Source organism: Oreochromis aureus, linkage group 7, assembly GCF_013358895.1.
Source record: "Oreochromis aureus strain Israel breed Guangdong linkage group 7, ZZ_aureus, whole genome shotgun sequence".
In the NCBI taxonomy this organism is placed as follows: domain Eukaryota; kingdom Metazoa; phylum Chordata; class Actinopteri; order Cichliformes; family Cichlidae; genus Oreochromis; species Oreochromis aureus.
The window spans coordinates 64,006,181-64,023,762 of record NC_052948.1 but is presented as its reverse complement, the minus strand read 5'-3'; the positions used below and the strand labels follow the sequence as shown (position 1 = coordinate 64,023,762).

Below are 17,582 nucleotides of genomic sequence, written 5' to 3'. Positions count from 1 at the left end.
ACACACACTACTGAAACGCTCTCACGCACATAATTGAAACGCTCTCACGCACATAATTGAAATGCTCTCACACACATAATTGAAACGCTCTCACGCATATAATTGAAACGCTCTCACACACACTACTGAAACGCTCTCACACACTACTGAAACGCTCTCACACACACTACTGAAACGCTCTCACACACACTACTGAAACGCTCACACACACTACTGAAACGCTTCTCACACACACTACTGAAACGCTCTCACGCATATAATTGAAACGCTCTCACGCACACTACTGAAACGCTCTCACGCATATAACTGAAATGCTCTCACGCACACTACTGAAACGCTCTCACGCACATAATTGAAACGCTCTCACGCATATAATTGAAACGCTCTCACACACTATTGAAACGCTCTCACACACACTACTGAAACGCTCTCACACACATAATTGAAATGCTCTCACGCATATAATTGAAACGCTCTCACACACACTATTGAAACGCTCTCACGCACATAATTGAAACGCTTCACACACACTATTGAAACGCTCTCACACACATAATTGAAACGCTCTCACGCACACTACTGAAACGCTCACACACATAATTGAAACGCTCTCACGCATATAATTGAAATGCTTTACGCATATAATTGAAATGCTCTCACACACACTATTGAAATGCTTTCACACACATAATTGAAATGCTCTCACACACACTATTGAAATGCTTCACACACATAATTGAAATGCTCTCACACATATAATTGAAATGCTCTCACGCATATAATTGAAATGCTCTCACGCATATAATTGAAATGCTCTCACACACTATTGAAATGCTCTCACACACACTATTGAAATGCTCTCACACACATAATTGAAACGCTCTCACGCATATAATTGAAATGCTCTCACACACACTACTGAAACGCTCTCACGCATATAATTGAAATGCTCTCACACATATAATTGAAACGCTCTCACGCACATAACTGAAACGCTCTCACACACACTACTGAAACGCTCTCACGCACATAACTGAAACGCTCTCACACACACTACTGAAACGCTCTCACGCACATAACTGAAAACCAAGGCATTTCAGTAAAACAGGAAGGCGTTTCAGTAGAACAGGAAGTTGTGTCCAGATCAGGAAAGTGAAGGAAAAAGTGGTACACTTCAAACCACAACACAGATGTCTACTCAGCAACCTACTAGTAGCCTAAGTGAAGCAGCCGCATTACTCAACAGTATATTAGCCTCAGCAGAGACCATCAGAACTCTGTCAAATGCGGCAGTCGTGGGGAAGCAACCTGTTGCAAGTACCTGTGTGGACGGACTGGATAGTCACTTAACATCCCTCTTTCCCTCACGTCAGCGTAGCAGCTTGCCCATGCCAGTGACATCTACAGTCAGGAGAGAATGTGCACCTGCACCACGTTATCAAACTCGGCAATGCTTCGGCAGCTGGACATCAGGCACCAGAAGAAAAAGGTAGTTACAAAGTTTAATGAGTTTGTATTCACTTGCCTGAAATAGGGCGATATGTAATAGTCTGATATTTAAGACTATACTGAGGGCCAGATTTACTAAATGGGGAAAAACAGCACAGCTCATAGGTGTAGTTAGCTTTACGGGCGCGCTATTTTCTAAGCCACTGAGTTCATTTTGTATCAAGCCTTAGTAAATCGGTTTGCAGACTTGCTTTATCCCATCTACCCATTCCATATTTTGTACATTAAGAAACGAACTCCCAGAAATGCATATGTCACAGGGTCAGTTGCAAAAAATTCCCGCAGAAGTTACCGTGTCTTGCACGCAATGTTGTCACTGTGTTGTATTTTAAAATACCAACAGTATTTTATTTCGTTCTTTTTTTTACGCGCTGTCGCAAAGCGTTTGTAAGTCTGGCTCCTATGTACTGCAACACCTTAGTCTAACATATTCCTATAATGGCAAAGTTTCCAATATTTTAATGTAATTTATTTAATTAATATAAATTAATTAATTTAATTTAATAACAGACTGCCACTCACTATCACCCTACCAAGGCAGATACTATAATTATACAGAATACAATACAATACAATATATAAAATTAACCCTTATGTTTGCCTAACTACAATTTTGTGTTAGTGTTCTGCTGTCTGCATCTCAGTATTATTAGTTATCACTTGCTGTTGTTTATGGTATCTAATAGTTATATTTATATTTCAGAGTTATGGCACAGCAGCATGACCATTTCAACAAAGATGTTATACTACTTCCAGCTCCGTCATGGGGAGTAGTGTGCAAACAAGGTTCAAAATTATGGTTACACAAACATGGGCACATCCTCAGTGCTTTTGAATTCCAGAAGACCTGGGACAACCAAACTGTCGTGAAACACATCAAGGAAAGCTTTGGTGAACGCATTCCAGAGGATGTCAGGTAAAATACTATTGTTTATTGTTACTGTGTGTATCCATGTAATGACTTGTACTTAAAGATAATATACCAAAGTAAAGAAGTTTAAATTATTATTCATCATTATTAAAACATATGGACTATACCAGTAGAATTTAAAAGTCATAAAAGCATACACACAAACAGAACAGTATATAATAAATTATTTAACTAATATTTAAAATATTTAACTAATTAGCAATTGCTGTTGTCCCTATTTATTTTTTGTAGTCTCGAGTTTCTAATGGCTTGTGGCAATAAGCTGGTGTCTCCAAAGCTCCAAGATGGTCAGGAGCTGAATGGGATGCTGATCCTAAAGGTTTTTAAAACCAAAGCCCTCTATGTAAGGCCATCAAGGACACTTTTATTAAGTTCCTAAAAGAATGAAAAAGAATCATGATTTGGGAAAAAACATGTCAACAATTGGGCTTCTAGCAAAATAGAATATATTTATTTAAAATAAGTATTTGGGAGCAATCAATATGGATATTTCTTATTTTAATCTTTTTAAGATAAGCTATAATTACTTGCTTTTGATATATGTTTTTGGTCTTTCTCTGTTGAAGAGTGAATCAGATGAAGACAAAGATCCTTCCCACATCAGCTCCAAATCAGCATTAAGCAGTTGTGCAACTGATAAGGACAGTGACGATGACTGTTTTGAAGTTGATAGTTCAAAAATCCAACAAGACATGAGCAGCCAAGTCACTACAAGGTTAAGAAGACATGTTAAAGGTGATAACCCTGGCACTAGCAGTGATGAAGAAGATGATACTGGGACCAAGTGTATTGGAAGGAGTGTTGGTAAAAGGCGACGAGCAAAGCAAGGAAGTGATGGGAACAGCATTTGTGATGAAGGCTACATGGCAAGAAGTGATGACAAACCTAGCACAAGCAGTCACAGCAGAGATTTCAATGCAAGAAGTGAAGACATCCCAGCCATCAGTGTTAGTGATGAAGATTATTCTTCATATTTAACTCTCGTGGCATCGCTTTCTGGCGATTCTTCAGATGATGAGGATTTAAATCAAGCTATAATTGCGAGCTTGGAGAATCAGATGTGAGTAACAAACATACAGAATTTGAGTTTGAGACATGATTATAGCTTTCCAGAATTGTCAAATCAATATAAAACTTTTAAGCTTTAAATCTCTATGATCAGTGTGACGCATATTCTCAAATTCTGTTCTCAAATGACTACATGGCTGATATATTTTATTTTCTGTTTTATTTTCTTTTTGTAGTGCAGAAAAAGTCCCTGTTCAAGAGATACTGCTGGAACTATCAAGCAAAATTAGCACAAAACAGCAGTGCAAATTTAACATAAATCGCTCTGCTGTGTGGGAGGGAGCCTTGCGTGTTTTCAAAGGCTATCTTATGATCCCAACTTGATGATCTGTGTGAAATTCTCAGATGATATGGGGAAAAATGAGGAAGGGGTTGATTTAGGCGGGCCAAGGAGGGAATTCTTGAGACTATTGATGGACACCATTGCCAGGTCAGCCATGTTTGAGGGGAAAGAAAACTGCAAGAACTTGGCTCTTGACAGTACTGGTAATTACCTATTTTTCTAACATTAATAGTGGGAACTGTTTAACTGATTTTTACAGGCAACATTACTGACAATTTTGCTTTTCCTTTTGTTCTATTGCTTTGCAGCTCTCAGAGGGGACTGTTACTACATCTCTGGCAGAGCCATTGCAGTGAGCTTGGTACATGGTGGTCCACCACCTAACTTTCTGTCACCAGCAGTATTTTCTCTTCTGGTTGGAAATTCAGCAAATCCAGCCCTGGAAGACAAAGCTGACCTGGAACTCTTCGAAAAAGTCAAAAAGGTCTCTATATGTTTATTTTATAAATCTTATAGTGAATTTGAAATAGTTTGTGTTCCAGTTTTCTTTTGCAGGGAATGTTTATCTGGATCAGTCTGGCCATTGCTGAATGCCAAGTTTTTATATGTTGCTGCTGTATTAAACTAAGACTCAGCAGATAAGGGTAGACAAAAGAGTATATTTTCTTATTTTTTTAAGCACATTGTAAACATATTTAAAAAAATATGTGTAGTCATTTGACTTCCAATGTACGCTTGGGCATATTGTGATTGTGTAGACCACTAGTGGCTGGGTTCCTTCTAATAGGTTATAAGACTACTAAGTAACTTCCATAACAAGCCCTTCCTCTGCTCTTTGTGATGTTAGATATCTCAAAGTACAACCCTTGAGGACCTTGAGAAGTCAAAAGAACCTCTGCTTGATTGCTTGGCCAATGCAGGATGCCTGAGGCCTCTGCGTTCACTAAGAGACAGGGATCTGCTGGTACATGTCATTGTCATGTTTCAGGTCATCCACAGGGTTCAAGGTCCATTTCAAAGGTATTTGGGTATTCTGTGTTTTTCAGATTAATTAAAATGGTGATAAAAATCTTACCTATTAATCAAAATGGTCAGTTAATAATCTAGTATAATTGATTGTGCCAAATTGATAATATACAATGAACTTAGAAGCATGAAATTGCAGAATTATTGAATAAAATTTCTTTGTGCTGTTTATCCAGATTTTGTGAAGGTCTGAAAACTCTTGGGGTTCTCGACAAAATGAGATGGCATCCAGACAGCTTTCGCCCTCTGTTCTGCTATGAGCCACATATGCTGACTGCTGACCAGGTGGATGATCTTTTCAACATTCATCTATCTCCAGAAGGAAGCAACAGAAGAGCTGCTGAGGAGATGGTTGTTACCTTCTGGAGAGACTATCTCCAAGATGCAGAAGGTAATTGTCACTTTAGTGCACAATAAATAGATGTAACGATTTATAGGTTAGCATTTCTGAAATCTTTATTTTAAATAACATACTCATATAACAATAACACCACATTACCCTCTTGGTTGTAGTAACATTTTTACATAGTTCTTTGAGACTATTGAAAGATGAAAAGCATGCTCTATAGTCATTGCAATAACAGTCATTAAGATTCTTGCTTTAGATTAATACTCACTGACAATTTATGTTGTCAGTGAGTGAAACAACCTTATAACACTTTTTTCCTTCTCTGTTTTATGCAGAAGAAGAAGGACCTTCCAAATTACAGAAGATATTGGCCTTTGCAACTGGAGCAACTGCGGTGCCACCTATTGGCTTTTCTCCAGCACCCTCGATTGAGTTCATTCATAGAGGAGACGACGACTTCTCTTCTACACCAATTTTCCCTCTTGCCAACACGTGTGTTAACTGCATTAGGCTGCCACTGCATGTTTCATACCAGCTGTTCAAGGAGAAGTTTGATTTTGCATTAGGTAACACTTACGGCTTTGGCAGGGTATGAACACAATATGCTGGAGGAGTTTGCGTGTTTCTCTTTTGTATTGGTCTCTCTACTGATTCAAAGTGAGTATTGAATATTAACTTGTTAAGGTTTTAATATTTCCAAATTTACCTACCTCAGTCAAATTGATGTTTTAAGACATCAGTTTGACAAGAAGTGATTGTTCTTCAGGATTCATACAGGTAGATACCAATTGTTTAACAGCACTTCAGAAGTTTATTTAGATTGTTGAGTTTGAATATACAAAATTTGTCTCACTTTACTCATTTCATGTGTATGTGCATCTGTTTTTGATTTGGTTGTCTTTGTGTCTGTTTATTCTTCTGCCTGTGTCAGTTTCTGTTTGACAACAGAGCTGTCATTTTATCATTTTAAAGAAAATGGTTTCAATATGTTAGTTTCGATCAGATATGTTTTCTGAAATGTTTCTTTATATTTTTTTATTTTTTGCAAAATATTTGATTCAATGTAGAAGGTGTAAAAGTGAAGAAAACACATCTATTCCATGATTTCCATCATTTTCTAATGGATTCACTTGTTGAATTATGTTCATTGCAGTCTCATTTATGTTGATGTCAATATCTGGAATTATGACATTATTGTTTGTTTGAAGTTCTGGTAATGGCCCTTCTTCATTCAAGGTTCTTTATTTGTCACATGCATAGTTATACAAGTATAACACACAGTGAAATGTAACCTGACACGCTCCTCGACATGTGCAAAAGGGGGGGTAGAGGAAGAACATTATATCAATGCCATGATAGTTATCAACATGAAAAATGTCAGTTATAAACGACTGGATTCCCACATTGTTTGTGACACCTGTATGCCACAGCTGAAGAGGGGTCTGTCCTCCTTGTGTAGAGAGCCCATGGTTGTTCCACTGATTGACAAATTCTGTTAATGCTCTTTCAATCCTTGGCAAATAAACATAATGCAGACAAAAAACTCTGAGTTCTGCCCACAGTCTTTCAGTTTCAGTTCTTTGGTTATGTACTGAAACACCTGTAATAACACTGCCTACTCCTCTTCTCTGTAACATAAAACGAGCGACCTGTATATTTTCCATACCATGATCACACCTGACCCTTAAGGGCAAACCAAAGTTTTGTATTCCTTCCAAAAACAATGACAAGAGGCTCTGTTATTGGATAAGCAACGTAAGTATATGATAGTTCGGCTGAAGCCATCAACACAGCCATGCAGGACCAAGCGCCATCTAATCAACTTGTGGTTGCTGTCAAAATGCCTATTGAGAGATCAGAAAGCATTACTACAGTTCCTCGTTTGTTCATATTATTTAGTAGTGAATTCCTGACCCTGCACTTAAACAAAAACTAGAGGTACCATTTTGTACATTTACTTCAACAACACCACACCTCTCTCTCTCTCTCACACACACACACACACACACACACACACACACGTGCTTACACATGCACACACATACACACAGTGGCATAAAATGTCTTTTTCCACACTACATTTACCTGGCACAATCGATGTTAGAGATTAAAATTGTGACGTGAAATAAAGGATTAAACAACACAGCAGTATATACATTATACGACATCTACATTGATGCACTATGAATCCCCCCAAATATTTAACATACTTAAAGCAGTCAAAGGAGTTTGCAAAGAAAAGCGTCTGGACTTTAAGGCCATCTATGTCCACTGTGAGCGACCATCTTTGAACAGAGGTGGCGGTTTACGACACCAACTGTCTGCCATCTATAATCCAGTTTTGAGTTCCCTCCCCAGACGCCTTAACGCCCACTCACATCCTGGGCCATCTGACCTCAGGAATTCACATGACAAGGTGGGGCCAGGTTTCACAATGAGCTCACCCGAAACCCTGGCTGATTAGGTCCCACACCCGCTTTCACACCTTGGCTCATGTGATTAGAGGATCACCAGGGGGTCCTTTGTCCCTCTTTGGGGGGATACTCCCACTGAGTTTAAATCTGGGACTCTCGGCCATTTGACCTTAGAACTGAAGAAGCTTCTCGGATGAGAGGTGAAACGTCTTCAAGCAACTTAAAGAAGTCCAGACGCTTTTCTTTGCAAACTCCTTTGACTACGATGTCCTGGATGACTGAGAACCTTCACAGACATACTTAAAGCAGTTTCTGTTTTTTTTGGTTATTGCTTTTTTTAAAATTATTATTATTACCTTATGCTGATCATATAGATTAACTTCAGTAATGTTTTGAATGAAGGACCTTTAATTTTGATGTATTGTCTTTTAAACACAAGGCCTGAACATTTGTTTCAAACCAGTGAACTTACCATAAGTGGTTGGGGGGCTGAACGCTATAGATCCTTCGCCTTATCGCATGACGACGTCTAAATGCACGTCCAATAGGATCCACTTCCTGTAGACTTTGTCTGACCCTCCAACGTTGAACTCTTAAGGCACGAGATCTCAGACTCCGAAGAATATATACTTCCCCTGCATTTGGAGTGTTCTGTAGGATATCCGTCACAAGGCCATTCAGTTCTTGATTTGAAATATCCACATAGCTTAATGGCTTAACTCCCAAAGTTTGTCTGTGTCTGTACAGGGTTCTTCGACTTATTCCAAAGCATGATGCAATTCTCTGCCATGTCATACCAATGGAAACAAAGTGAGAAATCTGTTCAGCAGATATAGTGTATCATGGCCGACAAGGATGACCACTCAAAGTGGTTGGGGGCAACAATCTGAGGGTCACATAAGCAGATCTCTGTCTAGCATCATATTCATGTAGCAAGCTGCAAAAGCATCTATACAAGGATCCTAGTAGGTTGGTGGCAACCCTATTATTAGGATCATATCGAGATACAGCAGCAAGAAATTCTGATAGAGTTCGTGTATGATCATCTAGCTCTCTATAAAGCCGCTTTTGTCTGATATTGTCCGAATTTTCATTTTGGAGTGCCTCAATACATTGCAGAGCACAAGTAAAAAATCTTTCAACATCTTCTTCATTGGTTCTCACCTCAAACAAAGAATGTATGTAAAAAATGACAAGGATCCGATGTAATTTCATTGTAGATGAGGTACTGTCAGTCACAGTCTTTCCAGATTATACGGGCAGCTAGCATAGCCAGGATGCCCCGACTTGTTGCAATAGGCTGCTACCCTACAACAATGTTTGGATAGTCACTGGTGAAGGCAAAAGATTTTTCAATTATACCTCTAACAGACTGTTGTAGACATCACCGCGGTGTTAGCTGTGCATTAATGTGTCGTTTGTTTTTCCTCACCTTCCTGTGCAGCTAAAATACCTTCCTGTTCAATTGAAATCTTCTTGGTTTTCAGTAGTGTGTGTGAGAGCGTTTCAGTAATGTCCCTTATGGCACCTCAGTTTTTCCCCGCTGTACACACCGATACAGAGGAGGGAGAGAGGATAGACTCACAAAGGATGTGAAAAATAGAGCTGCCAGGTAATAAAAAGGAAGACCTCAAAGAAGATTCATGGATGTAATGAAGGACAAGCAGAGGGTGGAGTGAAAGAGACGGATGCTGGGATAGGAGGAGATGGAGGCAGATGATCCACCCTGGCTGAAGAATAAGACACATTGGGATTTTACCCTGTGAGGTGTAAGTGAGGTGAAGTTCACACAGGCTCACCAAAGCTGGATGACAGAAAACTAATTTAACCCCCCCCCCAAAAAAACCCCCAAACAACTTTACCCGATCTGATGATTTTTTGTGTGGTTGGTAGGGTGTGAAAAAACAAACCCCCACCATGGACACACCTGACCATTGTCACAGGAATACTTCGTTTGTTAAGCCACTTAAACCTGACCTACAAATCAGCCAAGCATAAAACAGGCACCGAGCACAACAGATGAACCACTGTTTTATCTACACAAAGACAAGTTTAAAAATAAAAAACTCCAATGACAGCACAGCTTGATAGGCATAAAATTCTATTTTTCACCAATAATGGAACTCCCTAAGAGCTGTTTGCTGAAAATGTGGCATTTCTCATGGTAAGCAGTGGTGGTAAATCGTCAAATTTGTCCATCTCCAAGGGATGACTTCTAGTAAATGGATTGTTTCACCCATACACAAATGTGATCCTCAAGATCTTGCCAGTTCTAGGCCAATCAGGATTTTGCCCATTGTCTCTAACAGGGCTGAAACTGGTACCCGACCAGACTACCACTTACAGTTTTGTTTTAGATCCAATGCACTTCAGTTTTCGAGTCTGATTTGGAGGAAAATGCAAGGTTCTTGAATGATATGCTAGTAGTGGTGTGGCAGGTGTTAAAAGCTTGAGAGCCTGCAGTGTTTGATTTCACATCAGGCAGACTCAAACTGAACAGCCTCAATTTTAGGGGCTCGTCTAGAGGCAACATATTGGTGAATACTGTAATCATCTGAGGATTGCATATTTTCCTAAAAGGGATTTAGCCAAGGCCAGCCAATCAGAATACTGGGTGAAGCAGAAAGTCTTCTTTCAGCAACTGCCAAATGAAACACCTCAGTGCTCCACTGCATTTGATAAAGGCTCAGGAAGGGACAGGTCTTATTTACCCCTTAGAATCATCTTCCCAAAACCTGCTTGTCATTATTCACCAGGGAGAAAACTTTAGAGTCATCCTCTGCAGCCAAGAACCATCTTGGAGAACAGGTTTTAAGCTGTAAGTGAGAAACCAGCCGATACACTGCCAAAACCGACAGTTTGGGTGCGCTGAAGGTAAACTTGTCTTGGCAGGCAGCGATCCCAGATTGAGACTCCTCAGAGCAGAAATTCAACTGAAGTGTCATTCAATGGCAGATTGGAGTTTCTACCTAAAATGGAGTGCCTGTAAATTTGTACAAAAGCAGCTTCTGAAAGATGGGACACTTGATTCAGTGTCAAGCCTGCAATAATTGTAAAATGGCCTCAGTTACAGCTCTAGAGGCAGTTTAAAATGCACATCACCCATAAATTTAATGAGCTGCAGAGTCAGTGGCTTTCTAACATTTGGGCATAGACTTGTTGCTTCTTGCTTACAAGCACATGACTCACATGAATCTTGATTAGCTCTTGAAAGATTAACCGCAAGCCAAGTGTTCAGCTATTCTTTCAACCTGACAGAAGACAAGAGAAACTGCAGGAGAGCTTTCACACTTTATTTCAGATAAATACAGGAGATCATCCTTGTTGCACTGTAAAGCTGTAAAGGAGGAAACACTTGTGAGGAACAGGTTTGAACCATCATGAAATGCCACGTTTTAATACCCGAAAACTAACGACCCACCTGTGCCCTGCGAGTTTGGCTTGTCTCTTCCATCCATGTCAGTCTGAAGCTGACCAATGGAAATTTGGCCAAGGGTCAGAAGATGGATGCTTTATATGACCCCAGTGAGGTCCACGGTAATGCCACCAGTAGTCATTCCACGTAGGCTTCATCTGGGAGTTGTAGTATCCACTGTAAGGGCCGACATATCTTTGAGGATGGCGCGGCCTTGATGGGTTTTCTGGTCCATCTGGCTCTGGAAATGCAAACTCCCGCCCAGGGCGGCCTTCATCACGATGCTCGCGATCATGCTCACGATGATGCTCGTCGGGGTATGGCCTTGGACGAACTGGCACATGAACCTGCTCTCTTTGATGACCCAAATAGCCTTCCTCAGGCCTGTGTTGATGCCCACCGTGATGTTCGTGGCCACCTGGGTGGCGTGGAGAACCACGTGAAAAGGGAACAGATAAGCTGAACTGGTAGCCCAGCTTGGAAGCATCATGGCCATGCTGTCTGCGGGATTATTAAAACTGTTGTCAATAATAAGGCCACTCGGTCCGTACCGAGGAGGATTAGCACCATCACGAGAATGAGCAAAAGGGATCCTCAGGGCTAAGTCAAAGCTCCTGGGCTTGGCCACAAGGTGGTTTCTGTGTGCTCGAGGCTGGAGCGGAGATGTTTCCATGGATCTGTGGGTGGGAATATTAGAGCGTGGCTGATACGATCTCGGGGATTCGACTTTGACCCGATCACGCACATTAGGGTAGATCTTTGGATCCGTCGGCCTCAGAGCCCTCATGTACTGGAAAGGACGAGGGTTTCCGTACACATCGTGTTCCCCTCTTCCACCCTGCCATACTCTAGGCTGCACAGGACTTGTGGCTGAGAGAGAGAGAGAGAGAGAGAGAGAGAGAGAGAGAGAGAGAGAGAGAGAGAGAGAGAGAGAGAGAGAGAGAGAGAGAGAGAGAGAGAGAGAGAGAGAGAGAGAGAGAGAGAGAGAACATGGGTAAGAATGCAGATTATAATCAGGTTGAAAAAGCATCTACAGTTTGACAGTATACTGATGCAGATTTATCTTAACCTATAATTACTCATTTAGGAATCTTTCTGGGGAACATGTTGAGGTCCAGAAACTTCTCTTCTACTTGTTGAGCTACAGTCTGCTTTTAAAGTCACTTTAAAAGGACAAAGTATCGGAATTTCAGGAGCGGGACCACGCCTCCAAACACGCGCCTTCTGGTTCTTATCCATATACGTTCCCACAGTTCTACAAGCTGTTCATTCTTGTTTACCCGCCCCACCCTCCCCTTTTCAATTCTTTATCTTCTTCAGTTCCATTTAGTACATGGGGATCTGCCAGGCCCGGGAGCCACCGCCAGTCCCCTTCAAGGCCTTCCCCAAACCGCAGCTCTATTCATGTCCAAGCTATTCACCTTTATCTACTAAAAACACTGTCAAACCTAAAATGAGGACGCAGGCCCAGCAAGTGAAATTTGATTCTAGAATCAGTCATTTCAGTTTGTCTGCTGACTGGTATGAAATGGAAGGAGCATAGCCCCAGTGCTAGCCTTCCTACACTGGCTTCCTTAAAGGATCCAGCTTCTATTCAGGCTCCTGAAAGTATGAGGTCCAGTTAAAAACCAGTGTTAATCATTCCACGGTCTAACTTAAATTTCGTTGTGACAGAGCCTTCTGTGGCAGGCCCCCTGCCTCTAAATCAGGGGTGGACAACTCCAGAGCTCGAGGGCCGGTGTCCTGCAGGTTTTAGGGGTGTCCTTGATCCATCACAGCTGATTCAAATGGTTAAATGACCTCAACATGTCTTGTAGTTCTCCAGAGGCCTGGTAATGAACTAATCATCTGATTCAGGTGTGCTGACCCAGGTTGAGATCTAAAACCTGCAGGACACCGGCCCTCGAGGCCTGGAGTTCAACACCCCTGCCTCTAAATACTGGATCTGCACAAACACTGGAACATCTTAAATCTTTACTAAAGACATTTTTAATGGACTGGCTTTCAGCGCACGCTGACCCAAACATCAGTTTTAACAGCCTAGGTCACCGTTACTTCAGATGTTTTTGTATTATTGTAGCATTCTTTTATATTTTTATTGCATTATCATCATGCATTTTACACATTTTAGTTTGTAAAGCACTTTGTGCAGCATGAGCTGTTGCAAATGTGCTATATACAAAAACACCAAAAACCTTCACACCAGTCAGCTCCAACTGGAGTTTTAGATGTTGTCAAGCCAGTTTAGGTAAAGAAAACCTGGCTCCCCCCCCCAAAAAAGTGCTTCTTGTTCATGAACAGAACCAACTTTTTGGTTTGGTCTTGAATACCTCGTATTACCACTGGATCTAATCACCAGTTCCAGTTTAACGTTGCTCTAGCATCAGACAGCTCTTTGTGTGCAGCAGAAAGATTCAATTCTTTAGAGTCTTCTGGTGAAATCTCTCAGTGTCTGATACATTTTATCCATTTAAATACTCTAATCAAACCAAATTTAACATTTGGACATGGCAGAACTTTAAACCATTGGCTGTTTGGTCCTTAAAAAGGTAGACTGCAGACCCATTAAGTGGCACACAGTGGCATTAACAGTCAGCTTTCAAAGCCTTCTAATGTATTAATTATGTGCTCTAGAACATTAGCTGTTCCCAAGGCTGTTTTTTCACCTGTATATCATGTACCCACTGAAGACCTTCATACTTTCTCCAGGAATCTTGAGTCTAAGGAATGATTATGTGTTTTCTAAAGAGATGCTCCAGGCTCTGGGTGCAGGCATGACTTTGCTGGACTCTTCAGGTAAGGCAGTAAGTTGTTATAGTTTCATAAAATCACTGTCGAGCAGGTTGTTTCAGCACAGGCCAAAAATGTTATTTGCTACAGGCTTTGGAAAAATTCATAACAAAATGCAAGTCAGGCTCACCTCTTGGAATGGCTGAGGAGTAGTCCACATCATTCAAAACATAAAGTAGTAAAAACCTGTCAAGCAGCACAAATACAGTCAAGATAAAACCAGACCAAAGGTCCACATTTGAGTACAGGAAGTGCAGATCATGAAAGCACATTTAAACGTTGTACCTTGCAATTAGGAACCACGCAGCCATGACTGCTGCAGCTGCACTCACTGTGTCCTCACAAACCCTCCAGCTAGACTGTGCATGCAGACGTGCCCTGTCAACTGTGGCTCCAGAGCACTCACACTTCCACAAGTCCACACACAGCAGCTACTCCAACCAAACACCAGTGTGCATCTGAGTCAAGTGTTCAGGACATGCTGCTGTCTTTATAGGTCCTTCCTACTGCAGGTGTTTCCAATCAGGTTGCGGTTGTGGGCAAAAGACCTGCAACTGACAAATAAAGGCTATCTCATCATCATCTCATCATTAATGAGAAGTTGAACTGAGGTACCCAACAGGTCAACCCCTCTCCCCCATACAAGTGTGAGGGAGAGAGAAGAAATTAGCGGCTTTATTTAGCAACCTGGGAAATTTGTTTAGGACAGCAACACAGAATTACAAAATATTTTATTTCAATATCTTCCGGTTACAGGATTGAAGGAGAGAACATAGTTATTTTTTCCTGCTATTCTCCCATCCACGCTCCAGTAGGTGGCAGTAATGTGGCTGTAAGTTGGTTTACTAGCTGCCATTAAGTTCTAAAGAAGAAGAGCCTTCACTGCTATGGACTTCATTATTTCTTATCCCAGTACAGTGCTGCCTTATAGCAGAGCATTATTTTTTATTAATCCTTTATTTATCCAGGTAAAAAAAAAATCTAATTAAGATTAAAAATCTCATTTCAAACAGAGACCTGGCATCGTGGCAGGAAAAGAGTTTATTTATATTATATTTATTTTTATTTATAGCATTTTCAAAAATGTTACCCCACGAGTTCAGCTGGTACGAATCTTTGACACTGAATCTCCCACATGTTCTCATCCACTCAGTGCCGCTTGATGTGGTGAAGCTTGAATTTTAAGCAAAATCAAAGTTTCTGATGGAATCGTAAGCATCAGCTGGAGTGGTGATGATCAGTTCCGATGGCTGCAGCACCAAACAGCACTGAATTCATCACATATATTCTGAGGAAAAAATGCAAAATAAAAAATCTCCAGGCAGGTTTGAACAGGTTGAGCCACATTTCTATCAGGGAAGCTAGTGGTGGCTAAGCAAGGCAAACAAACTATAAACCAGCAAAAAAAAGAAGAAGAAAAAATGACATAAACATCAAAAAAATCACAAAGAAAGAACAATACAGTATCCACATCTGAACCAAAGAGTAAAACAGTGAAATGTGGATTATTAAATATTAGGTCTCTCTCCTCCAAGTCTCTGTTAGTACATGACTTAATAATTGATCAACAAATCGATTTACTCTGCCTTACAGAAACCTGGTTGCAGCCGGATGATTATGTTAGTTTAAATGAATCAACACCCCGAGTCATTCTAACTACCAGAAACCTCAAGCACAGGCCGAGGGGCGGTGTGTGCAGCAATTTTTCACACCAGCCTATTAATCAACCAAAGACCCAGACAGACTTTTAATTCATTTGAAAGCCTGATGCTTAGCCTCGTCCACCCCAGCTGTAAAACTCAGAAACCAGTCTTACTTGTTATCATCTATCGTCCACCTGGGCCTTACAGAGTTTCTCTCTGATTTCTCAGACTTTTTATCTGATTTAGTGCTCAGCTCAGATAAAATAATTATTGTGGGTGATTTTAACATTCATGTAGATGCTAAAAATGACAGCCTCAACATCGCATTTAATCTGTTATTAGATTTAACTGGTTTCTCTCAAATTTTACCTCCTCACTACGTACGACTCTGGATACTGTAGCTCCTGTGAAAACTAAGGTCTCAAATCCGAAGTACCTGACTCCGTGGTATAATTTTCAAACACGTAGCCTAAAGCAGATAACTCGTAAGCTGGAGAGGAAATGGCGTGTCACAAATTTAGAGGATCATCATTTAGCCTGGAGAAATAGTTTGCTGCTTTATAAGAAAGCCCTCCGCAAAGCCAGAACATCTTACTATTCATCACTGATTGAAGAAAATAAGAACAACCCCAGGTTTCTCTTCAGCACTGTAGCCAGGCTGACAAACAGTCAGAGCTCTACTGAGCCAACCATCCCTTTAACGTTAACTAGTAATGACTTCATGAACTTCTTCACAAATAAAATTTTAACCAGTAGAGAAAAAATTACCCATAATCATCCCACAGATGTAACATTAAGTAACATTTAGAGTCTTTTTCTCTAATTGATATTTCTGAGTTAGCTAATTCTAGGCCAATCTCCAACCTTCCTTTCATATCAAAAATCCTTGAAAGAGTAGTTGTCAAACAGCTAACAGATCATCTGCAGAGGAATGGCTTATTTGAAGAGTTTCAGTCAGGTTTCAGAGCTCATCACAGCACAGAAACAGCTTTAGTGAAGGTTACAAATGATCTTCTTATGGCCTCTGACAGTGGACTCATCTCTGTGCTTGTCCTGCTAGACCTCAGTGTTGCGTTCGGTACTGTTGACCATAATATCCTATTAGAGCGATTAGAACATGCTGTAGGTATTACAGGTACTGTGCTGCAGTGGTTTGTATCATATCTATCTAATAGACTCCAATTTGTACATGTAAATGGAGAGTCCTCTTCACACACTAAGGTCAATTATGGTGTTCCACAGGGTTCAGTGCTAGGACCAATTCTATTTACATTATACATGCTTCCCTTAGGCAGCATCATTAGAAGACATAGCATACATTTTCACTGCTATGCAGATGACACGCAGCTCTATCTATCCATGAAGCCAGGTAACACACACCAATTAGTTAAACTGCAGGAATGTCTTAAATACATAAAGACCTGGATGGCCGCTAACTTTCTGCTTCTTCATTCAGATCAAACTGAGGTTATTGTACTCGGCCCTGAAAATCTTAGAAATATGGTATCTAACCAGATTCTTACTCTGGATGGCATTACCTTGGCCTCCAGTAACGCTGTGAGGAACCTTGGAGTCATTTTTGACCAGGACATGTCCTTCAATGCACATATTAAACAAATATGTAAGACTGCTTTCTTCCATTTGCGCAACATCTCTAAAGTTAGAAATATCCTGTCTCAGAGTGACGCTGAAAAACTAGTTCATGCCTTCATTACTTCCAGGCTGGACTACTGTAATTCATTATTATCAGGATGTCCTAAAAACTCGCTGAAAAGCCTTCAGTTAATCCAAAATGCTGCAGCAAGAGTCCTGACAGGGACTAGAAAGAGAGAGCAGATTTCTCCTGTATTGGCTTCCCTTCAAATCCAGACTTGAATTCAAAATCCTGCTCCTCACATACAAGGTCTTAAATAATCAGGCCCCATCTTATCTTAATGACCTTGTAGTACCATATCACCCTATTAGAGCACTTCGCTCTCGCTCTGCAGGCCTACTTGTTGTTCCTAGAGTATTTAAAAGTAGAATGGGAGGCAGAGCCTTCAGTTTTCAGGCCCCTCTTCTGTGGAACCAGCTTCCAGTTTGGATTCAGGAGACAGACACTATCTCTACTTTCAAGATCAGGCTTTAAACTTTCCTTTTTGCTAAAGCATATAG

At 40.7% G+C, this 17,582-nt stretch overlaps 2 protein-coding genes across 5 annotated transcripts; one reads left to right on the top strand and one right to left on the bottom strand.

The window, feature by feature from the left end:
• The first annotated feature begins 1,135 nt into the window (after positions 1–1,135).
• LOC120441328 (G2/M phase-specific E3 ubiquitin-protein ligase-like) lies at positions 1,136–6,698 on the top strand. Of its 4 annotated transcripts, none has more exons than XR_005613991.1 (9): positions 1,136–1,489; positions 2,213–2,425; positions 2,672–2,783; positions 3,007–3,500; positions 3,685–3,994; positions 4,100–4,275; positions 4,639–4,811; positions 4,994–5,208; positions 5,502–6,698. XR_005613991.1 is itself a non-coding variant. In XM_039615868.1 (8 exons), the coding sequence occupies exons 4-8, from the start codon at positions 3,832–3,834 to the stop codon at positions 5,759–5,761; spliced, it is 987 nt and encodes a 328-aa protein (XP_039471802.1). In that variant the 5' UTR covers positions 1,136–1,489; positions 2,213–2,425; positions 2,672–3,500; positions 3,685–3,831; the 3' UTR covers positions 5,762–6,698. The 4 variants fall into 4 exon arrangements, 1 of the variants encoding a protein (XP_039471802.1); XR_005613990.1 differs by having other exon boundaries at positions 2,672–2,807; XM_039615868.1 differs by having other exon boundaries at positions 2,672–3,500.
• Positions 6,699–10,858: 4,160 nt separating this feature from the next.
• On the bottom strand, positions 10,859–14,260 carry LOC116327438. The gene is made up of 4 exons (XM_039614318.1): positions 14,071–14,260; positions 13,916–13,971; positions 11,002–11,865; positions 10,859–10,917 (listed from the first exon to the last, which is right to left on the bottom strand). Exons 1-3 carry the CDS (start codon positions 14,094–14,096, stop codon positions 11,150–11,152), a joined length of 798 nt encoding a protein of 265 aa, XP_039470252.1. The 5' UTR covers positions 14,097–14,260; the 3' UTR covers positions 10,859–10,917; positions 11,002–11,149.
• Positions 14,261–17,582: the final 3,322 nt, after the last annotated feature.